This window comes from Pongo pygmaeus, chromosome 22 (genome assembly GCF_028885625.2).
Source record: "Pongo pygmaeus isolate AG05252 chromosome 22, NHGRI_mPonPyg2-v2.0_pri, whole genome shotgun sequence".
Classification (NCBI taxonomy): domain Eukaryota; kingdom Metazoa; phylum Chordata; class Mammalia; order Primates; family Hominidae; genus Pongo; species Pongo pygmaeus.
The window spans coordinates 49,792,572-49,817,558 of NC_072395.2; the positions used below are offsets into that span (position 1 = coordinate 49,792,572).

Here is a 24,987-nt window from a genome sequence, read left to right on the forward strand (position 1 = left end):
CTCAGAAAGGCCAAAATATTTTTCCCCTTTGTAAAAGTAAAAACTCTTAACCCTATGGGAGGTTCCACCTCTAGTGTTGGCAAGCTCAGCTTCAATGTCTGTCAAACACTTTTACAGACCCAAGTTTCCTAAGGCAGAGGGTGTTTTTTTTAACTTTAATATCAAAAGTGAACTTCCTGATATCCAAGAATATTAAGGCAATATATTTATACAGGTTCTTTTTTCACCCAAAAACACAGGCTGGACAGCGTGTGGTGAAGCCCAGCCCTCTGCAGATGTGCAGGAGCCTCAGCCCGTCCGCACTCTCAGGGCGTGTGCTGCCCTCTTGGTGACACGCTGCCCTCTTGGTGACGTGCTGCCCTCTTGGTGACACGCTGCCCTGGCCACGGGCTCCAGGACCACACTTCCAAGGTTCCCAGATGGCAATGACACGAAATATTCTTCAGTATTCTCCACAGAAACAACAAAAATGGCCTGGAAGTACCCGTATTTTTCTATCTGAACTTCACCTCCCCAAATCTTTTGTTCAATAACTTGTCTAATTTTTTTATTCAGAAAATGTAACTATCACGAGTTACCCCTTCAATATAATAAAGTCTTCGCTTGAGTAACAAAGGATTATTACAGAGTTTGCAACAAGCAAGTGATGACTGTTCCATCTAAAAGAACAGGCTTTTTCCTTTTCTACTGGGAATCAATGGATGTCAGGGGTGGGGTGGAAGCAGGAGAGTTAAGAAACGCTGAAAAATAAAAGTACCTATGACATCACAAATTAACTCAGTACACAACAATTATTAATGAACACGGCTCACAGTTCCCCTCCCAGTCTGCCCCCATTGCTCTGATAATCCTCCCAAACAACTCTGCCAATGCCTCCTCTAATACAACACATATACTAACACTGCCATTCTGATGACTCTAAGTGTGACAGTCAAGAAAATGCTAAAGTTGGCTCATCATTTTATATCCATATAGCATTAAATTCCAGAAATTATTATCAAGAAAAAGGCCAAAATATTCCCATGCATTGAATTATACATCTGTCTAATCATGTGGTCCCATGAGTGAAATGCCTAGAAACTATGAATCCAGTTATTTTTGGAATATTTCATGCCTTAAATTTTAACCCCACATTGAGGGAAGGCACTTTCGTTATTCCCTCCCTCTATAACCCAATTTTTTAAACTAAAATAGTATTAGTACTATTGGGGAGTTTTTAAAAATTCCTTTCATTTGTTTTCTACTTTTTAATCTTTAATCAGAGTCTACGTAACAGAAGGAATCAAAAGGAAAACCTGCAGTAAGAGTAAATTTCAAATATCCAAATGGGGTTATCGACTGCTTAAAAAAGGTATAGGGGTTGGGCATGGGTGGCTCACGCCTAAAATCCCAGCACTCTGGGAGGCTGAGTCAGGAGGATCACTTGAACCCAGGCGTTCGAGGCCAGCCTGGGCAACATGGCGAAACCCTGTCTCTACCAAAAATACAAAACTTAGCTGGACGTAGTGGCGTGTGCCTATAGCCCCAGCTACTTGGGAGGCTGAGGCAGGAGCAACCCTTGAGCTCAGAAGGTCGAGGCTGCAGTGAGCTGTGATTGTACCACTGGACTCCAGCCTGGGTGACAGAGCAAGATCCTATCTCAATCAATCAATCAATTAATCAATCAATGTATTGGATAGCAATGTACCAAAAACACTTCAAAATACAAAGCTCTGACCTTTTTCAATTTACACAGCTTAGGTGTCATTCAAACTTCCTATTCAAATGCCCCTGAAAAACATCCTGTATTAAATGTCTAACACTGACTGTAACTTCACAAAAGAAGAATGATAACCCGAGCAATAATGCCACCGGTTAAACATCTTTTTTCATAATATTCGTTTATCAAAGAACATTCTGAGGGCCTGATTCAAGGAAGCAAGACACAAAGCACAACCACCTTCCATTCTCATAAAAAACAAACCTGTGATCAAAGAACTTCAATTTCCTTTCCCACAATTTAACTCTTCTAGGACAAGAGTACTTCCACCTTGCTAATAGGTCTGGTCAAATGTATTCCTCTACAACTCTATCCCCTCCCCGACTATTGGTAAGAGAGGATGATCAACGGAACAGGATTCCTCTGAGCAGATGCAGACCTGCTCACACCTTACCCATCCAGGAGACGCATCGTTGTGGGGGTCACTTCGGCAAACAAAATTACTTTCCCCAACTGCTTGGTCTGCAGATTTTGGCGATAGATCTCTAAGCTGAAATGTTCTGATGAGAAGGCCTCCATGTTGGTCACCACAGGTATACAAGATGGGGTTATTTCTACTTCAGACACGTAGGATGAAACAAATCTAAGAGAGAGCTGGCCGGATTTTATTTCTCCCTCGGAGTCCACATGTTTCCCAAGCCACTGCATAAGAGGATCCCGGATTTCCTGTGTCATAAAGAAATAAATGAGATGGTCATAATTTGGCATTACATTAGATCATGGTAGCTTTTCCTTCTAATGCCATTTTGGTAATATGAGTACTTCCTAATTCATGACCAATAAAAGCTAGATTAACATATTCCATACATCTAAACGATTAGACAATATGATAATCACATACTTAGTATGCTTATACTATAAAATAAGCTCTTCAGAAACCAGGATCCAAGAAAATCAGTTCAGTTCATGATTATACTTCCTATCTTACATCTTACATTCTCTCATGATTTTCAAGATTCCCCTCCAGTCCAGAGTTCATAAGTAGTTCTCCAGTCCTCCATGCATTTTATGGAAAACTTTTATCTTTTTGCCCCACAAAGAAATTCATTATCCTATTTGCAAAAACAACAACAGAAAACCCTGGGTGAAAGAAGTCACAGAACACAAAGCACTCAAATACGAGAACACTCGGTCTCAGCCTCACGTCTTAGAGAATCTCCGCTTCCTCTTGTAAAGACAAGGCAAGTTGATCACCGACAAAGAAGACACTAATCTTCACAAAGGGAAAGTGGGGTACCCCAAAGCTGCTTTCTGTTTGCCCCAAATGGAGGTACAAGGAGGAGAAGGAAGGCAAAACCTAGAAGAGAAGTTGTCCAATCCAGGCACAGAGCTCTCTACTCTATCCCCAAAACCACAAGGCTGGAGGAGGTTCCCCCACGCCAGACCTTAGAGGTCCCAGAGGCCTTCCTCCAGGGTGGTTTATCAGGAACTGAGGGCTGAGGGAAGTCATCATCTCAAGAGGCCTGCACAAAACTTACTAAGATCTCAGTAAACACAGATCCAGGCTCTTAGGCCATCCTCCTGCAAACACTAGGCCCTTCACGTCCCAAAGCTCCCTGTGGCTACAGAGTAGTGGCTTCAGAGATGAAACTTAACTCAACTAATTTCAATTGATCAACCTTTAAAACTCACATCTAGTTTGCAGATAATACAGAGGAGAAGAGAACGAGTAAAATGACTTCAGAAGAAAGCATTCAGGGCCGGGCGCAGTGGTTCACACCTGTAATCCCAGCACTTCGGGAGGCCCAGGCGGGCAGATCACCTCAGGTCAGTAGTTCAAGACCAGCCTGATCAACATGGTGAAACCCCGTCTCTACTAAAAATACAAAAACTTGCCAGGCATGGTGGCGGGTGCCTGTAATCCCAGCTACTCGGGAGGCTGAGACAGGAGAATCGCTTGAACCTGGGAGGCAGAGGCTGCAGTGAGCCAAGATCACTCCACTGCACTCTAGCCTGGCAACAAAGAGTGAAACTCCGACTCAAAAAAAAAAAAAAAAGACAACAAAAGAAAGCATTCAGAAGAAATCCAGGGGATAAAACATTTTACAGAACAGCCGGGCTGGAATCTTCAACTAGTCAATGTCACGGTGGAGATGGGGTGGGGACACAAAGGTGGAGAGGGAGACCCAGTCTAGCTTAGAAGGGGCTTAAAAGACATAATGAAACACAATGGGTGGTTCTTTATTGGATCCCAACTTGAACAAACTAGCTGGAAAGGACAATTAGGAAATCTGAATGTGAACAGTATGCATTAGATAACAAACTGGAATTACTGTCAGTTTTAATAGGTGTGACAAGGGTACTGTGGGGGCCAGGCGCAGTGGCTCACACCTGTAATCCCAGCACTTTGGGAGGCTGAGGCAGGCGAATTGCTTGAGCTCAAGAGTCTGAGACCAGCCTGGGCAACATGGTGAAACCCTGTCTCTCCTAAAATTACAAAAATTAGCCAGGCATGGTGGCGTGCAACTGTAGTCCCAGATACTCAGGTGGCTGAGGCGGAAAGATTGCTTGAGCCCAAGAAGCAGAGGCTGCAGTGAGCCAAGATTGCGCCACTGCACTCCAGCCTGAGTGACAGAACCAAACTCTGTCTCAAGAAAAAAAGGAAGTACTGTGGTGACATAGGAGAAGTCCTTAATTTTTAGAAATGTATATATGTCATGATATCTGTAAAATTTACCCCCAAAATACATAAAGTAAGGCAAAATGTTGATAATTATTAAATTATGTTGATAATTGTTAAATCTAGATGATGGGTATTTGGGGTATGTGTTACAGTCTTCTCTCTATTCTTTTCCATGTTTGAGAACTGTCATAATTAAGAGTAAAAAAAAAGTAGTGAAATAAACATAAGCTATTTAAAAATAATAAATTCAGGCTGGGCACAGTGGTTCACGCCTGTAATCCCAACACTTTGGGAGGCTGAAGAGGGTGGATCACTTGAGTCCAGGAGTTCAAGACTAACCTGGGCAACATGGTGAGACCCCGTCCCTAATAAAAATACAAAAATTAACTGGGCATGGTGGCATGCACCTATAATCCCAGCTACTCAGGAGGCTGAGGCAGGAAAATCTCTTGAACCCAGGTGGCGGAGGCTGCAGTGAGCCGAGATCATGCCACTGCACTCCAGCCTGGGAGACAGAGCAAAACTGCATCTCAAATAACAATAATAATGAATTCAATTGACCATACACTGGCAACCCATTCCCTCTGTCATCCATTCAACAAATGTTACGGGATATCTCCCATATGGCAGGCAGTCTCACAGGCTCTGAGGACGGAGCAATGATCAAAGGGGTCAAAATTCCTGTCTTTGGAGGTTAATGCTATAATGTGGGAGTCAGAAAGTTAAAAAAGGCCGGGCGCAGTGGCTCACACCTGTAATCCCAGCACTTTGGGAGGCTAAGGCAGGTGGATCACTCGAGGTCAGGTGTTCGAGACCAGCCTGGCCAACATGACAAAACCCCATCTCTACTAAAAATACAAAAAATTAGCCATGCATTATGGTGGGTGCCTGTAATCCCAGCTACTTGGGAGGCTGAGGCACAAGAATCACTTGAACCCAGGAGGCAGAGTTGCAGTGAGCCAAGATTGCACCACTGCACTCCAGACTGGGTGATAGAGTGAGACTCAGTCTCAAAAAAAAACAAACAAACAAACAAAAAAAAACCAAGTCAAAAAACAGTAAACACAATACACAGAATGTTAGAGAGTAACATGTACAAAGGAGGGACAAGAAAGCAGAGAAGAGAGGGAGGCCACTTCAGACCAGACAGATGGAGGACCTGCTGAGAAGGTGACGCTTAAGGAAAGGCCTGGAGCCAAGTGAAGGAGAATGCTGGGACAAAATCCACAGAACTATGTTTTTATATTTATTTATAAAGGGATTCCAGCAAGTGCAGAGGCTCCCAGAGCAGGGAAAGAGCCTGATCAGGGCACAGCATTTGAGCAGAGTGAGCCTGGGCAGAAGGTGGAGTGCCGGGGCCAGAGAGGCAGAGCGGGTGGTGAGAGCCAAGGTCCACATCGCGGAGGGCCTCAAAGGCCACAGTAAGGATGAGGCGTTCACTCGAGGAGCAACAGGGAGCCCCAGAAGGTTCTGGGGAAGGGCGTGGGATGTCCTACCTCTGTTGGAGCAGGATCACCCCACTCTGACTCCTGTGTTGAGAAGAGCCTGAAGGGGAACAAACAAGCAGAGAAACTAGTTATAAAGTCACCTAAATGAGCTAGGAGTGAGACTACTGCCTGGACCAGCATGCAGCAGACATGGTGAGAAAGGATAGGATTCACAGCAGACTCTGAAGTACAGGCTACAAGATTTGCTAACAAGTCATATTTGAGATGTTAGAGAAAACAGGGGCTCAAAAAAGAGCCCAAGATTTCTGGCCTAAACACCTGAAAGGACAGAACTGCTGCTGGAAATATTATAGGCAGAGCAGGTTTGGAGAGGAAGAGGCAGGAGGTGAGCCCTGGGCGTGCTAAGCTTGAGATATCTATTAAAAATCTCATGGGGGCTAGGTGCAGTGGCTCACACCTGTAATCCCAGCACTTCAGGAGGCCCAGGCAGTCAAATCACTTGAGGTCAGGAGTTCAAGACCAGCCTGGCCAACATGGAGAAACCCCATCTTTACTAAAAATACAAAAATTAGCTGGGCATGGTGGTGGGCATCTGTAGTCCCAGCTACCTGGGAGGCTGAGGCAGGAGAATCACCTGAACTCAGGAGGTGAAGGTTGCAGTGAGCTGAGATCATGCCACTGCATTCCAGCCTGAGCAACAGAGAAAGACCTGGTCTCAAAATTTTTTTAAAAAAAGGAAAAAAAAAATCCCACGAAAACAATGAATTGGCAGTAGAACATGTGAGTCCAGAATCCAGGGGAGAGGTCTACACCATGAATATCAATTTGAGAATTGTCAGACTATGGGTGATCATTTAAAGCCAAGAAAGAGGATAAGATCCATGAAAAGAGTGACTGTAGTTAAAAAGAGGATGCAAAGTAGGGCTGCTATCACAAAGGACCACAAACCGGGTGGCTTGAGATGCCAGAAATCTATTCTTTCACAGTTTTGGAGGACAGAAGTCAGAAATGAACACGTCAACCGGGCCGTGCCTCCTGGGAAGGCTCTGGGGAAACTCGTGTTCACGCCTTTGCTTCTGGTGCTGCTGGCACTCCATGGTGCCCCTCAGCTTGTACACACATCACCCCATCTCTGCGGCCATCATCACATGGCGTTCTCCTCTTTAAGTGGCCCTGATTCTGTGTGTCCTCTAGTCTTCTGAGGACAGCAGTCGTACTGGATTAGGGATCCACCCTAATGACCTCATCTTCACTTGATTACATCTGCAAAGACCCAGCTTCCAAATAAGGTCATATTCACAGGCTCCAGGGCTGGGGCTTCCACTATCTTCTTGGGGGACACAACTCAACCAACAATAGTGGTCCACGCTTAGGTTTCAGGGAGATCAAAAAAAGTGTGCAAAAGAGATTGAGAAAGGGAGAGAAAAATCAAGTGTGCCTGTGGACAGCAGTGGGGGACGGTGGTTGCGGGAGTCTCCTGACTCCAGTTCTGAAGGTTGGAAGACGATGACAGTGCCGTGGGGAGAGGGCTGAGAAGTCACCGCTGGCCTCGGTGCCACAGAGCCCAGACTCTGATGAGAGCAGTTTGAGAGGCGTGATGGAGGCCAAAGTCGGATGGGAGTAGTGAAAAGAGAAAAACTGCAGACTCCAGGATAAAACTCTGACAAAGGGTCTCCTTTAAAGGGTAGAGAGGAATGGGGCAGTGGCTAGAGGGAAGAATGGGGTGAAAACAGGTTTAGTTTGGTTTAAAGTGGAGAAACAGCAGCATTTTCAGATTGATGTGAAAGGTCCCTAGAGAAAAGAATCCAAAGGGCCAAGTGGGGTGGGACCTAGCGCAGAGGCAGAAAGGTCAGCCTTGGGAGCAGAGACAGCTCACCCATAGGGATGGGGGTGGCTCAGGTTCCCCTCTGCAGACACCTGGTCTTATGACCCCACTGGTTCCAGAACTCCCTTGGCCCTTGCCGGTTGCACAGCCATACGGGACAGCCTGGTAACTGAAATTCGTTGCTCCCACCCTGCTCCATGGCTGGAGGGAGGTGGGAATCCTGGTGCTGGCAGCCGGTAGAAGTCATCTTATGATTGCTTCTATGTTCTCAATAAATAGGAAGCAAGATCATCAGCTAAGAGAGAAAAGAAGGAAGGAGGTGTTGAAGTTTGGGGAGGGAGGAACGAACATGACAACAGGGAGAATGAGAAGACGAATGCAGTGGGGAGAATCTTCTGAGCAGCGCCTTCCCCAGGGCAGCTGGAAGCATTTGAGCACCACGGAAGGTCAGCGACTCTGGACTGAGAGTGAGAAGTCCGCATGATTTTGTGTTTTTATCCTGCCACAGTCAGCTATCCAGCCATGTGGGCTTAGCAGAGAGGAGGCAGTGAGCTGAAGGTGTACAGAAAGCAGTAACTGAGACTAACCGATCACAAATGAGACACTGCTGGAGACAGAAAGATAAATATGAGTGATCCTGTTGGGGAGGAGACTGAGAGGAACGCCCCAGGACCAAAAAGCTTAGGTCAGCACCAGAGAGAGCTCCCAGAGAATGCATGCAAAATAAGGGGTGATCCTGCTTGCAAAGAAACCAGAAAAGTTGTTGGAAGAGGTCAAGCTCAAATGAGCTATCAAAAGCTACATTTGGGTCCTATCACAGCACTAATTTTCGGTTTTCAGACTACAGAATACCAAGATAAATTTCAAATGGATTATTCCCTGTTCATCATTCTTTCCTTGGTATATACTCTATTGGAAGAAGAAGAAGAAATGAATAAATAACATACAAAGGTGATCCCCAAACCTCAAATCTGGCCATTAGTTATAACCAACTCTGCCCCTAAACGTTGGTCAATGTCCTTAAAGCATAAAATGCACAAATCTGAATTTCCATCACTTTTCCCAGGGCAGCTGGATGTCACCAGGCCACCACACAGGCTAGAGATACATATAGGTGAATAGGTTAAGCCACAAAAACAGAAAGATAAAACTATTATTTAACTCAAGCAGAGAGCTAAGAGGTTATTCATCAGATGATGGTAATATAAATATCCCATTCAAAGTCAATGAAAACCAGGATAAAATGAAAAAGAAACAACCAGCACTAAGCAGAACTTTCAGAACAGGAATAATGCAGAAATTATCCTCTAAAGTGAATCATCCAGATTGACTACGGTATACATCATTCATTTAAGAAATATGTATAGAGTACCCACTGTGTCTCAAACCCAGTACCACGGTAGAAAGAGAAGAGGAAGGACAGATATTGCTACAGTTTGAATGTGTCCTCCAAATTTCATGTGTTGGAAACATAATCCCCCAATTCACATGTTGATGGTACTTGGAGGTGGGGCCTTTGGGAAGAAATTGAGATTGAATGGGGTCATCAGGGTAGGGCATCTATGGTGGGATTGGTGGCATTATAAGAAGAGAAAGAAAGACCTAAGCTGGCACACTTCTGCCCTCTCACCATGTGATTCCCTTCCCATGTTATAACACAGCAAGAAGGCCCTCACCAGATGCTGGCACCACACTCATGGATTTTCCATTCTCCAGAACCAAGAGCTAAATAAACCTCTATTCTTTCTAAATTACCCAATCTCAGGTATTCTGTTATAGCAACAGAAAACTGACTAAGAGAGATGCATACACATAACTATAAGACAAAAATTCACTCAAACTATTCAAACATATACTTCTCTTTGGCAAAGTAAGTCAACCTGACTTGCCAAATTTAATCATCTATTCTTATGTGCATGCAAGTTGAGAGCCATATTCTCAAGAAATTACATCATCATTGTTATGTCTACTAATTAACACTCTAAATTATTTGTTTTTGAAAGCAATACTTAGACATGTACAAATCTGCAAAATAAAACTGATGAAAGCAAGGCATGCAGGTTTTTTTCTTGTACTTATTTTATATAATCTTTCAGGGCTTACTCAGAACCAAGTGAATTACTCAGAACAAAGAGAATCTAAAAGGTATCAAATGAAACCAGGACCCTCATGAAACATAACTATATACCACCCATAATTCTCTTAAATATTTATATTCACTACAGTCAAATACATTTTAAGTACCATAGGAAGCATTTAGCCTCCCCCAAAACTTTCTCCCCACTCCACCATTAACCCTGGACAACATAAAAGTTCTGAATAAAATTCTCGTTGTAAGAAATACCAAAATTACTATCTGTTTGATGTAAATCTGCCTGGCATGTCTTCTCAAATGCACTCAAATTATGATTATGACTTGAGAGTTGCATATACAGCTGCTAATAATACATGTAGGGAAAAGGAATTAATTCATTACTCTTGCCTAAACTCTCCTAATGACCATGCAATGTAAAAATGTTACTGAAGAAAAAAGGTTTGGATCGTAGACATCAAGACAAGTGGGCTGACATATAAGTAGTACTACCCACTCTGCAATACGCAAATGTACCTATTTCTTTGAACTCAACTACCGGAGGATAGCTAAAACATCACTTCTATAGAGAGGATGTCTCTGACCCACAGCCGTTCACAAACTTGCGTAAACCCTTAGTTACTTTATAGCACTTATCACGACTATACATAATTTGTATAACTGCTTATTCAATGCCACACTGTCTTATTAGAATATAAGTTCCATAAAGATAATATACATATGTTCCTGTTTTGCTCCCAATGGTATCCATGGAACCTAGGACAAAAGTGCATGCTTAATAAGCATTTATTGTATAAATGCATATTAAAACCTTACCAAGGAAAACTCACCAAATAACAGATAGATAGGTAATCAAGAGGTAAAACTCAAAAAAGACAATGAGAGAGTATGGTCTTGAGATGGCTACATAAGCATCAAAAAAAATGCACAATCTTTGAAATCATTACAGCTAGTTCTATTGACAACAAACAACCACTATCAGATTCCACTTCAAGGGGGTTTATAAAATTCTAATTAATGTTATTTTTCTAACATTTAAACTTCAAGAATTTAGTATTTCTCTTCCTCTAGGATTTCAGGTTAATTAAATACGATTTGGGTGGAACCAACAGCTGAATGCTTTATAGTCACATAAATGTGGCCCTTTTAAATCAGCCACAGCACCCAGTCATTCTCAAGAAAGGTGAATATATTCTTTGTCTTTTATTGGGTCATGTTGCACAGGACATGAAAATCCCAAGGGATCTTTAAAAAAAAAAAAACTAGAACTAATAAGTGAGTTTAGCAAGGTTGCGGGATACAAGGTCAATATACAAAAATCGGCTGGGCACAGTGGCTCACCCTTGTAATCCCAGCACTTTGGGAGGCCAAAGTGGGTGGATCACTTGAGGTCAGGAGTTCAAGACCAGCCTGGCCAACATGGTGAAACCCCACTTCTACTAAAAATACAAAAATTAGCCAGGTGTGGTGGTACACACCTATAATCCCAGGTACTTGGGAGGCTGAGACACGAGAATCACTTGAACCTGGGAGGCAGAGGTTGCAGTGAGCTAAGATTGTACCATTGCACTCCAGCCTGGGCGACAGAGTGAGACTCCATCTCAAAAAAAAAAAAAATACAAAAATTGGGTACATTTCTATATACTAACAATAAATATTTGGAGCCTGAACTTCTTTAAAATATCATTTTAATGGCATCAATAGATCTGAAATATTTAGGGACATATTTAACAAAATATGTGCCAGACCTGTTTACTGAAAACTACAAAACACTCCTGAATTAAAAATTAAAGATGTCTGGGCATCATAACTCATACTCGTAATCCCAGCACTTTGGAAGGCTGAGTATGGAGGATCACTTGAGCCCAGGAATTTGACACCAGCTTGGGCAACATAGAAAGACCTCATGTCTTAAAAAAAAGAGTTTTTCTTTAATTAGCTGGGTGTGGTGGCATGCGCCTGTAGTCCCAGCTACTCAGGAGGCTGAGGTGAGAGGATCACTTGAGCCCAGGAGCTAGGCTGCAACAAGCCGTGATGGCACCACTGCACACCAGTCTAGGTGACAGAGTGAGACCCTACCTCAAAAACACAAAAAGAAAATTAAAGAGGCTGTAAATAACTGAAAAGATACACCATGTTCATGGATCAGAAGAGTAACACTTAAGATGTCAATTCTTCAAATTAATCTATGGGTTCAATGTAAACCCAATCAAAATCCCAGAAAGCTTTTTTTTTTGTAGAAATTAACAAGCTGAAAATAGAAACTATTTTAAATAGTCAAAACAATTTTGGGAAAGAACAAAAAGTTGGAAAACCTACATTATCTGCTTTCAAGACTTACTATAAAGTTGCAGTATATCAAGATGGTGTGGTATTGGCACACAGACATAGGTATAGATTACTGGCACAGAATAGGGTACAGAAATAGGGCCAAACATATAAGTGTGATTAATTTTTTTTAATTTTTTAAAGACAGGGTCTTGCGCTATCACCCAGTGGGGAGTGCAGTGGTGTGATCACAGCTCACTGCAGCCTCAAATTCCTGAGCTCAAGCCATCCTCCCGCCTTGGCCTGTTTGATTGATTTTTGACAAAAGTACCCAAGATAACTGACTTGAAAAAGGATAATCTTTGCAATATATGGTGCTGAAATAATTAAACATTCATATGCAAGAAAATGAAACCTCGATTTTTATCTCATGTGTATATAAAAATTAACTTGAAATAAATCATAGACCTAAATGTAAAACTACAAACATTCTAAAATAAAATACAGGAGAAAACCTTTCTGACCTTGGGTAGGTAAAGTTTTTTTCAGATGGAACAAAATAAGCATGAACTATAAAAGGAAAAAAGTGATAAGCTGGACTTTATAAAAATTAAGAATATTAACAACTGCTGTTCTTGAAGAGATAATGCTGGCCAGGCATGGTAGCCCGCACCTGTAATCCCAGAACTTTGGGAGGCTGAGGTGGACGGATCACCTGAGGTCAGCAGTTTGAGACCAGCCTGGCCAACGTAGTGAAACCCCATCTCTACTAAAAATACAAAAATTAGCCAGGCACGGTAGCATGTACCTGTAATCCCAGCTACTCAGGAGGCTGAGACAGCAGAATTGCTTCAACCCAGGAGGCGGAGGTTGCAGTGAGCTGAGATCATGCAACTGCACTCCAGCCTGGGTGACAGAGCAAGACTCCATCTCAAATAAAAAAAAGGAAAAAAAAGAGAGAGAGAGAGAAAGAGAAAAAGAGATAATGCTGAGAACAGTGAAAAGACAAACAACAAACTGGGAGAAATTATTCTCAATACTTAATCAGACAAAGGACTTGTATCCGGAATATAAAAAAGAAGCCTTAAAATTGTAAGAAAAAAAACAATTCAACTTAAAGCCTGAGCAAAAGAGCTGAATAGACACTGCCCAAAAGAAAACATCGGATCGCCAACAAGCACACGAAGAAATGCTTGGCACCATTTGGCAACAGGAAAATACAAATTAAAACCACAATTAGATACCACTATACATCCACCTGAATGGTTAAAATTAAAAATTATTTTGAGCCCAGGAATTTGGGCCTGCAATGAGCTATGAGCACACCACTGCACTCTAGCCCAAACAATAGAGCAAGACCCTGTCTCCAAAAAAAAAAAAAAAGAAAAAGAAAAAAAAAAAACATTCTGGCCGGCCACAGTGGCTCATATCTGTAATCCCAGCACTTTGGGAGGCTGAGGCAAGAGGATTGCTTGAGCCCAAGAATCTGAGACCAGCCTGAGCAACATAGTGACACCCAGTCTCTACAAAAAATAAAAAAACAAAACTAGTCAAGAGTGGTTGTACATACCTGTATCCCAGCTATTCAGGAGGTTGAGGTGGCAGGATCACTTGAGCCCAGGAATTCAAGGCTGCAGTGAGCCATGACTGTGCCACTGCACTGACAGCCTGGGCAACAGAGCAAGATGCTGTCTCTTAAAAAAAAAAGAATCTGACACTTTACAAGTGTTGGCAAAGATGTAGAGTAACTAGAACGCTAATGCCCTACTGGTGGGAATGTAAAATGGTACAATGGTTTTGAAAAACAGTTGGCAGTTTCTTATAAAGTTAAACACACACTTCTCATATGACCAAGAAATTCTACTCCTAGGTATTTACCCAAAAGAAATGAAAACACATGTCCACACAAAGACCTGTATGTGGATGTTCATAGCAGCTTTACTCAAAACAGCCATAAATGACAGCATATCCATACAATGGAATACTACTCAGGAATAAAAAGTAATGGGCTACCCACACACGCAACAAGGACAAATCTCAAAAACATAACACTGATCAAAAAAAAAAAGACAAAGAAGAGTATCCAGTACACTATATGATTCCACTTAGATGACGTTTCAGAAAAGGCCAATCTAATCATCTAGTGATAGACAGTATATCAGTGATCGCCTGAGGCTCCAGGCTTAGGGGTGGATGAGCGCATGAGAACTGATTAAGAAAGGTAACAAAGGCGGTGGTTCACGCCTGTAATCCTAGCACTTTGGGAGGCCGAGGCGGGTGGTTCACAAGGTCAGGAGATCGAGCCCATCCTGGCTAACACGGTGAAACTCCATCTCTACCAAAAAAAGACAAAAAATTAGCCGGGCATGGTGGCAGGTGCCTGTAGTCCCAGCTACAGAGGGAGACTGAGGCAGCAGAATGGTGTGAACCCGGGAAGCGGAGCTTGCAGTGAGCCTAGATCGCGCCACTGCACTCCAGCCTGGGCAACAGAGCGAGACTCCATCTCAAAAAAAAGAAAGGTAACAAAGGAATCTTTTGGAATACTGGAAATGTTCTGTATCTTGATTGTAAAGGTAGTTACATGTAAAACATTTATCAAACTGTACACTAAAATGGGTGCATTTTCTTGAATATAAATCATAACCAAATAAAGTTGATTTTTTAAAAAAGCAAACAGCAACAAACCTATGCAACATTAAACAATACTAAGGCCCAGGAGACTCCATATTCACTAATGTCCAAATAACACCAATATCTCCACTTCTAAAGAGACTGAATGCTTGAATCTGTATCTAGTGCAAATTCACAGAAGTGACTACTCTATGGTGGGTAAACATATTGCAGCATCTGCTACAGACAGAGTGCAACTAAGATCAGAAACCCATGTTATGCTGTGTCTCACCACTTTATTTCTTGATTGGAGGCAGCTTCTCGCTTTGTTGCCCAGGCTGGAGTGCAATGACTTGATCATAGATCACTGTAACCTTGAACTCCTGGGGCTCAAGCAATCCTCCCACCTCAGACTCCCAAAGTGCTGGGTTTACAGGTGTGGGTCACATCACTTCAGAGCGGTTCCACCCCTGTTACTTGTCTTATCTGCTAAATTTACCCAGCTAATAAGATTCAGTGTTGAATTCAAAATATTTCTTATGATCTCCGTTTATGTTTTGGAGCTTCTTTTCCCAAGAAACACCAAATAACTGATCTTAACCCATAAAGGTTTTCTATCTCAGAGACACATTTGCCTCATTGTAAATAATTAGATTAGTTGTGCTTCAGTCATAACATCGTAAGTTGCTAGGCAGCCAGAAGTGAGTTAATCAGAAAATGAATCATCAAAGACATGGCACGCAATCTCCTTTCATGGGTGTCTCGTTCTTAAAACACTTTCAAGGAAACAGAAGCAAATATTTGTCTACTCATATGGAATTTATATGACGCAATCCAATTCTTACTATTGGTATTTGACACGCAAAATATTCACAGGCAATTTCATGTTCACTTGGTTTCTTCACTCACAGGACAAAGCCAGATGGCACAGCAAATCTTTATAATCAAAAGATGGCACTCCTGGGCCGGGCGCAGTGGCTCATGCCTGTAATCCCAGCACTTTGGGAGGCTGAGGTGGGTGGATCACCTGAAGTCAGGAGTTTGAGACCAGCCTGGCCAACATGGTGAAACCCCATCTCTACTAAAAAATACAAAAATTAGCCAGGCGTGGTGGTGGGCACCTGTAGTCCCAGCTACATGGGAGGCTGAGGCAGGAGAATCGATTGAACTCGGGACGTGGAGGGTGCAGTGAGCAGAGATAGCGCCACTGCACTCCAGCCTGGGGGACAGAGCAAGACTCTGTATGAAAAAAAAAAAAAAAAAGGCGCTCCTGAAATAGGACTATTTTTTTTCCTGACTTCATTTAAGGCAGGGATTGATCATCTGACAACCCTTGGGGTGGGCGTTTATTCAGCGTGCCAGTACCAAGCAAAGCAAGGCTCCATGCAGGTTTGCGAAGTGCCTGTTTGGGTGTCTGCGTGTGTGCACCTCCTCACCAGCCTGGTCCCTTATGTGGCAGCTTCTGTCTAGCCACACTGGTCCTCTGTGGTCTAACCAACCCCTGCCTGACCTGTCCAGATACCACACTGCACAGCGCTGTACCCTGGCATGAGTTCCCAAGACTGCTGCTTCCTGCTTCCCACCCTGTGTTCTGCCACTAGCCCCAAGCACCGGCACGCAAAAGCGAATGGATCTGGAGGGCTTCCACCTTCCAGTGGCTTACTTTGCTGAAACCAGTCCATTTTCACAAACATCCAGGCTGACTGTCGCTTAGGGACAACATCGGGCCAAAATGAACCTGGAGACGTGGTTTATTTAGCCCACATTTTGAACCAGCTGCAACACTTAAAAATTGAGATATTTCATATCAAATTTCCTGCCTCTTTTGAAGCAGCAGCAACTCTTTCCACACAGCAGTAATGGGCTACAGCCGAGTAGCCACTCTCATCCCGTGGAGAACACGCTCCAGCTGGCCCTATGTGTCCCCAGCAGCCAGCTGCACTCTGCGCTGCCTCTCCTGCCCCCTCCCCTGGCCTCTGGGTTAGAGACCACTCATCTCAGCCCCAGCAGCAAGCCTGGAACCCATCCAGCCATCCTCCTCTGGGGCCCTGATGATGCGTCCTTCCAGTTAGGTCCATTTTAACTCCCCAGATTGAGTCTAGTGACACTGACTCTCAGAACAGAAGGGGACCATTTTGGTAGTTCCTCAAAAAGTTAAACAGAGGCCGGGTGCAGTGGCTCACGCCCGTAATCCCAGCACTTTGGGAGGCTGAGGCGGGTGGATCACGAGGTGAGGAGATCGAGACCAACCTGGCTAACACGGTGAAACCCCGTCTCTACTAAAAATACAAAAAAAAATTAACCGGGCGTTGTGGCAGGTGCCTGTAGTCCCAGCTACTTGGGAGGATGAGGCAGGAGAATGGTGTGAACTCGGGAGGCGGAGCTTGTAGTGAGCCGAGATCGCACCACTGCACTCCAGCCTAGGCGATAGAGTGAGACTCCGTCTCAAAAAAAAAAAAAAAAAAAAACATTAAACAGAGAGGGCCGGGCGCAGTGGCTCTCACCTGTAATCCCAACACTTTGGGAGGGGCTGAGGTGGGTGGATCACCTCAGGTCAGGAGTTTGAGACCAGCCTGACCAACATGGTGAAACCCCGTCTCTACCAAAAATACAAAAATTAGCCAGGCGTGGTGGCAAGCACCTGTAATCTCAGCTACTTGGGAGGCGGAGACAGAAGAATCGCTTGAACCCAGGAGGCGGAGGCTGCAGTGAGCCAAGATCATGCCATTGCACTCCAGCCTGGGCAACAAGAGCGAAACTCCGTCTCAAAAAAAAAAAAAAATTAAACAGAGAATCAATACATGACCCAGCAATTCCACTCCCAGGTATAAACCCGAAAGAACTGACAGCAGGGACCCAGATATGTGTGTGCCAATGATCATGGCAGCATTATTCACAATAGCCAAGGCTGGAAATAACCCAGGTGCCCCTCAATAGACAAATGGATAAACAAAATGTGGCATATACAATTAAGGGGATATTATTCAGCCAAAAAAAAAAAAAAAAAACAAGGTATGAAGTTCTGATACATGTTATAACATGGATGGACCTTGAAAACATTACGCTAAGTGAAATAAAAGCCAGACACAAAAGGACAAATATTGTATGATGTCACTTGTATGAAATATCCAGAATAGGAAAATTCGTAAAAATGGAAAGTAGAACAGAGGTTACCAGGAGTCACAGGGAGAGGAGAAGGGGAATTATTTATTCACTGTTACAGAGTTTCTATTTACGACGCTTAAAAAAAAGTTTTGGAAATATAGAGTGAAAATGGTTGTAAAATAGTGTGGGTGTAATTTACACCACTGAATCGGAGACTTAAAGGTGGTTCTAACAGTAAACTTATTTTATATATATTTTATCACATTAAAGAGGGAAAGGGAGAGAGAGAAGGAGTCAGGATCTCAGTCCCTTTACTCTCACAAAGCTCCCTGTCCTCTATGCAATTAGCCACCACCCCCCAACCCCCTGCCATCAATTAGCCCTGCAGACCAGGGGGAGCGAAGGGACAGCTTGCATAGGCAACCGAGGGGTCTCGCTGTGCTCTCCTTGGGGTCCCTCCTTGCTGTCCCTGAGTATCACTAAGAGAGGCCACTCAAAGGACCTCTCAGAACAAAAGTCATTTCCAAGGTGACTTTCCACCCACTTCTCCTGCTAAATGATTTTAAGTTCTGCTTAGGCACCCACTTAGCTACAACAAGAGTATGAAAGCCTCCACTTTCTGCACACCCATTCACTGCTGGGTGCTGTGGACCCAAGATCCCCAGTCCTTTCCAGGCGACACCTCTGCATCATTAGCACCGTCCACAGCAGAAGAAACAGGACCCCAGACAGCATTAATGACTGCCCAAACCACACAGGCAATATACCACAGAGCTGGAATTTGAACCCATGAAACCAAATCTGTCTGGCTCCCAAATCCTTGCTCTAATTCCTATCCCACAGTCCTCACAAAGAGACCTACCTAACCCAAAATTAGGAAATGCCTATTTTCTACAATCAAAATGCTGATGGTATCACAAAGATATAAACTCAATGTGCAACTATGAATAAACATAAAATGGATGTGTATGGCTCAGAGTTGGGGGTGGGGTGGGAGGGAGAAGGGCAGTGGGCAGGGGTGGGAGCAAAGTGTTTGATAAGAGAAATTTGAATTTGGCCGGGTGTGGTGGCTCACGCTGTAATCCCAGCACTTTGGGAGGCCCAGGCAGGCAGATCACCTGAGGCCAAGAGTTTGAGACCAGCCTGGCCAACATTGTGAAACTCCATCTCTACTAAAAATACAAAAATTAGCTGGGCGTGGTGGTGGATGCCTGTAGTCCCAGCTACTTGGGAAGCTGAGGCAGAAGAATCACTTAAACCCAGGAGGTGAAGGTTGCAGTGAGCCGAGATCGCGGGCCACTGCAACACTCCAGCCTGGGCGACAGAGCAAGACTCCGTCTTAAAAAAAAGAAACTTGAATTTGAACCTTGAAGCTACCACCCACTAGCTGTGTCTACTCAGACAAGGCTGTGAGAGGACACTTTCACAAAGAAACAAAGGTTTTATCATGTAAGTGAGCTACTGCTGACCTCACCCCTAACTGGTTTCTGCAGGAAAGAGGTGCCATATTCACAAGGGTTCCGTAATGGAAGGACTGTGGGCATAGGTAAGAAAACCCAAGAGCAAGGAAGGGGTGGCAAAGCACTTGGAACCAGCAAGGGACTGAAGGAGCAAGAGGGGGAGCTGCTAACGGGAAATAATATTAGTACCTTGACCTCTCTCAACTCTTGCCCATCAATCTCCTGCCAGTGCAGCCAGTGATGAGAAACATCCAGAGTTAGGAGCACGGGAGCCCAGTGATGGGCCGACAGGTGAACGGTCCAGGGGCCAGCACATCTGGCTGGGTGGGCTCGCTGGTTATGTGGCCCCTGTCACATCCAGCCCTGCACAACTCTGACTTAGTCCCAGCAACAACATGAATTTCTACACAGCCTGATCTAGCGACGAGCCCAAACCGATTTTGCAACTCCAAAGGACTTAGGATGGACGTCATTGGCTATCTAACTCCTAGGAATATGAGTTCCTCCAGGGCTGAACTTGCCACAGGGCTTTCTAGATCCCCAATGCCTGGGACACAGTAGGCACTCAATAAATGTCTGTTAAGCGGTCTTCCTTTTATAATGTAAAGTGATAGCTCAGGCTCAGACGCTGAAAGGCCCAGGATTTACTGCATTTTTTTGTTACCTGCCAACTAGCGAAGACCACATAAGGCTTGAGTAGAACAGTAAAAGCGGGGAGTGAGTAAGTCATTTCTAACAAAGCTGGTTTTATAGGCATCACACCTCCACCAAGCCAAATAGGCTCATTGTAGAGGCGGAATCTATTCTGCAAGTGCAGAGACCAAAGAGAAAGCCAGGGTCGGCTCTAACGGCGAGGGCAGCTCTACGGGGCAGCTCAGCCACCGCCTCCACAATAAGAGATGCGAACTTCCACTCACTGGGCTCGTGGGTGCGGGACTGACACCCACAGGAGTCTCTGGGCCTTCATTAAGCCTGCCCAAGAAAAACGCCCGCCATTTGTCTCAGCCCAACACAAACAGGCTTCTGACAAAGCAGGCAGCGTGGGGGTGGAGGGCATGGAAAACGCTGGGGCTGAGCCCTGGGGGCCCACAGGCAGCTCTGCCTGGTGCACCCAGAGGTGGCCCATCCTAGCCGACATGCACACCAACGTGACCGTTCACACATTCCCTTCCTTCTGATGCTGACATGTCCCCCCACCCCACCATCCTCAGCTATTTGCCTGTTACCTGCCAGCCCCACCTGGGCCTCTTGTCCGGGCAGGGGACTCTGGCACGGGATCCTGCCCTCAGCTCTGCCACCACCAGCTGTGAGGCCGCGAGAGGCACTCCCTGGGCTGACCGCAGCTTCTTCATTTTTCTAACGAGAAAACGAGAACATCTCTCTCTGGCAAAACAGAGCTTAAAGATTCAATGTTTAGCCTCCACCGTTTAAAATTCTCAGTTGAAATCTTAACATCATGTTAGGATGCCAGGGTTAAAGTATATGTTACCTGAAAAGAGAGAAGCGGCCCCATATCAAGAGGCCAAGAGCTTTCTGCTCCAGGGCCTTATCTTAGCAAAGGTTCACTGGTCCAATCGGCTGTCACCACGACCCTTGGGAAAATCCAGAGAATCCCAGGGAACAACACCTGGCCAGGCCTGGCAGGAGAGAGGGGAGCGGCGTCCAACACTGCCCTACGTGTGCAAGGAGAGGGCGGGTCTAAGCCCACACACTCAAGGTCACGGTCTAAGAAGCTCCGGCTCAGAAGGTGCATTCGTTCATAGGAGAAAGAGGCTGACTGCCCAGTTTGTACACAGCAGAGTTTCTAAACTGAAAAGTGTTTTTAATAACACACAAAACAATTCTAACTTTTCCCTGAAACTCCATCTGGCCAGTTTCCTCCAGCATGCCCACAGCTGATTCTCCTAGAAACTGTTTAACATGATTGTTAAGAATAACCTAACAACCTGTTAGGTTATTTATCCTGCTTTCCCAGAATACAGAGCTGGACTGTGCAGGCAGCCCCTCGGGCAGAGAGGGCTGTGCACTGCTGGCCTGTCCCTGGGGTCTCTGGGGGCTCTCGGTGCACAGGAGCCAAGGAAGCAGCTCCCAATCCATTAGCAGGAAAAGCCAAAACACTTTGCAAGTGTCCAAATAAAATGCGCTTACTAAATGTCTACTATAAGCAAAATACTGGGAAAGGGATACAAAGATTAACAACATATGGTCCTTGCTTTCAAATCAGTTTGCATGACAGTTTAATGGGGAAAACAGATATTTATACAAATAATTCAACAATAGCACTTATACAAACCACCTAAAAAAATTCTTATGGAAGTGACTAGATCTAAGGTTCCAAGTCACAATACTTGGGTTAGGAAATGGCAAGAAAAAATTCAAATCCTATACCCGTGACGCGATCATCAGTGGAATTTTCCTAGATCAGAGGGGCAGAATCCCTTTGTTGAGTATAAAAGATCAACTTTTGTCCTCATAGCATCCAGCTGTAAGATTTTTTTATGTTCTGTAATTTAAGACTTTTCTTTTAAGAGATAGGGTCTTGCTTGCTCAACATGTTCCTCAGGCTGGAGTGCAGTGGCGCGATCACAAACTCAACTCCCGGGCTCAAGAGAACCTCTCATCTCAACCTCCCAAGTAGCTGGGATTATAGGTGCACACCATCATGCCTAGCTAATTTTTTTTTTTTTTTAATCTTTTGTAGAGGTGGAGTCTCGCTATGTTGCCCAAGCTGGTCTTCAACACCTGGACTCAAGCGATCCTCCCACCTCAGCCTCCCAAAGTGCTGAGATTACAGGCATGAGCCGCTGCACCCGGCCAATTTAAAACTTAAAATCTTACTACTCTAAGAACTTTATATACATGTGCTTTATAAATGCTGGTTCATATGAAGATGGAATATCCCCCCCTCAACCCTGTAGGGTGATACACGGCCATACGGAACCATCACAAACTAGTAGGCTACTGCTTTTACTTCAAATAAAACAAATACTCCCAGGGCCAAGTAGAAACTAGAGCCGTTCTCTTGACAACTCCTGGAAGCAAAGACGTCAAAGCCTCCCACTCTTAGAAACAACCCACAATAGGGTCTGGGCTTTGTGGTTTACTTAAAGGCAGTAACACTTGCATCTTCAAAACAAAAACAAAAGGCCCTCTTTATCAGGAAAATGTGGCAAAAGGTTCACCAGTGGTAAATCCGGGTGAAGGCTCCATGGGGCTTATAGGGTTGGTGTACGACTCTTTTACCTTTTCTTCAGTTCCAATTTTTTTTTAACAAAAAATTGGGGGAGAAATAAAGGATTTTCCCCAGAAGCTTGAAAGGCCCTGCCAGCTCCTACATGAGCTGTAGATTTTTGTTCTGCTGTTAATTCTGGAATCATCAAAGAAACAGCCTTCATAAAGAATCAAAAAGCAAAACAGCAATGAAGAACACCTTTTAGCTTTTTGATCTGAACAAGCCATCATGCTGCCTGTGCCGGGGAAGGGTTGCTGAACCATTCTCAGGCAAGAACACCTCCCTGAAAAACCACAGATTTCCATCCTCATGGAGCCGTCCCTCCGGAGACCCAGATCTTGTACGGCCCAAATGCAGGGCGCACTTTCCCCAAGTACAAACCCCAGTGCGTTTCATGAAGCTGTTCAGTATATGCAGAATCAGTGCATTAATAACAGCTTATTGGCACCGAATGAAAAACACACAAGTCTTAATCTTAGGTCTTGAATTTTGTCCAGGTCCTACGTCATACCTGGCTGGAAGGGCTACAGCCGTAAGCATGCTTGGTGACTGGAGGCTGTGTAGTGAGACCTGAGTTTTGAAACCAGGATTGGTAGCTTAACAAAATTTACTGGTTGTAGAAAAAGTAAACTTGCCTCCGGGGAGGTGAGCTCAGCCTCACCATTCTGACAGCAGCCTCTGGTGGCCAGTTTAGTAAAAAGTGTTGGCTCTGATGCTGAAAGCTCGGACCTTCCCTTCTTAATGAAGGTCGCTGCAAGCAGACAGGCCATTCCAGGTAACAGCTGGAGGTGACTGGGGAAGCTGCAGAAATCCAAACGAAGGTGTGACTTTGTACCACGTAAATCACCAAGTCATTGGATGATCTGTCTCTTGCATTAAAAAAAAAAAAAAAAAGAAGTACTCTCTTTCAAAAGTAGAAAAATAAAGAGAACTGTTTTAAAAGGGCTCGAGTCACAAGGCAGATAATACATACTCAGTTTGAAAGTAATCTCATTCCTTACTTGCATAGAAAGCCTTTAAATATTCAAGGAGCACAGATTCCTGAACAAAATAAAGCCCAGCCTGTCTGCTTTCTTACATAGCACCCCATGGTACACTAACTCCTATGTACTGAGTGCCGGAAATTCTTCCTGCGAAGTAAGGAATTGCTCCATATGGCAGAAACTTCTAGAAAATGCTGCAACCATTCATTCAGAGAACAAAATTAAATATTCAGGATTGTAGGTGAGGCCTGATTTCTAGTGCCACAGATTCACACCATTTCACTGGATATAAATAGAGGAATGATCAGAGGCTGACGGTTGGCTTCAAAGGCAGAGAGGGTAAGAAGGAGACGCCATCAGCTTCAAGCCAACTTCTTCGTAAGGTGCAGTCTGTCCTCAGCCGTCAGAGAACAATCTGGAAACAATCTGCTGAGCAGCTGCTCTCATCAACAAACTGTTTATTGTAAGAAAGTGGCTGGGTCAAAGGCTAAACATCAACCCGAGCTGAAAGCATACAGAGCAAAAATCAATACCGTCCCTGCTAAAGAGACCCAGGACTTAGCATGCAGAAAAGAGAGGGTGAGGAACTCATGCTTAGTTCTGAAAGAGTAAAAGTTGGAACAAAACCCCCATATTTCAACATTCAGGGTTCTTCTGCATATTATTCCAACTGGCGACTTGCTGCTATTTGCAGAATGGCCTTGTAATGGGGGCTAAAATGTGGCATTCAACAGGGACATAGAAATCAACTTTGCCCAAAATGTTACAGGGGTTAACATCAGTTGTTTCTCTCTTACATTTGTTTTGCAACAGGACCAACGTGCTCATTATACACATGTGCTTATTATACACAATGCACAGATACTACAGTCCATCTTTAAATATGTCTAATTGGAAACTGGAAGGCTGACTGAACATGAGATTATACGAAGAGATTGTTTCATTTTAGGTATGACAGTGGAATTGTGATTATGTTTTTAAACAGAGCTCGTATCTTTCAGAGACACATACTAAAATATTTGCAGATGAGAAAACTGAAACGGTATCTGGGAATTCCTTCCAGATAATACTGGCAGAGAAGTGGGTAGAAAGAAGTGAAATAAGATTGGCCATAAATGGATAACTGTGAAGGAGAGTGATGAGTACAGAAGAATTCATTCATTATTTATATTTACTTTTGTATATTTGAAATTTTCTATGAAATGTTTGCTTTTACTTGTGTGTAAAGTTCAACAGTTACTTTGAAAGAAAAAAGTTTCCTTAAATATAAGAAAAGTATTAACCTACCGAGGCAAATTAATTAAGTCATATGCCATGGTATTGCTAGGTATCCAATTTAACGTTTTTGAGCAATGTCCGAGATATGGTTGTTATGTCCTGAGTTGAACGATGGAGAAGTAGAAAGAGATGCTCAAAGTGTTCCCACTGCATACGTGCTCCAGCAAGCCAGAATGTAACACAGAAACAGATAAGACGGTTTCCTATGGTTTAATTGCAGTATGGGGCATGAGGACATACGTGAGCTGCTAGAAAAACCCAACTGTCATAAATAATGGGGACCAAGTTGTTAAAAGACAAGTTA

General features: G+C 44.0%; 1 protein-coding gene across 9 annotated transcripts in view; it reads right to left on the reverse strand.

The window, feature by feature from the left end:
- Positions 1 to 24,987, reverse strand: part of HLCS (holocarboxylase synthetase) — a 241,579-nt gene that overhangs the window by 145,896 nt on the left and 70,696 nt on the right. For all 9 annotated transcript variants that reach the window (XM_063659663.1, XM_063659665.1, XM_063659661.1 and 6 more), the window contains one exon: positions 2,154 to 2,425. In XM_063659663.1, coding sequence (XP_063515733.1) covers positions 2,154 to 2,425 — 272 coding nt within the window. The remainder of the gene's footprint in view (positions 1 to 2,153; positions 2,426 to 24,987) is intronic.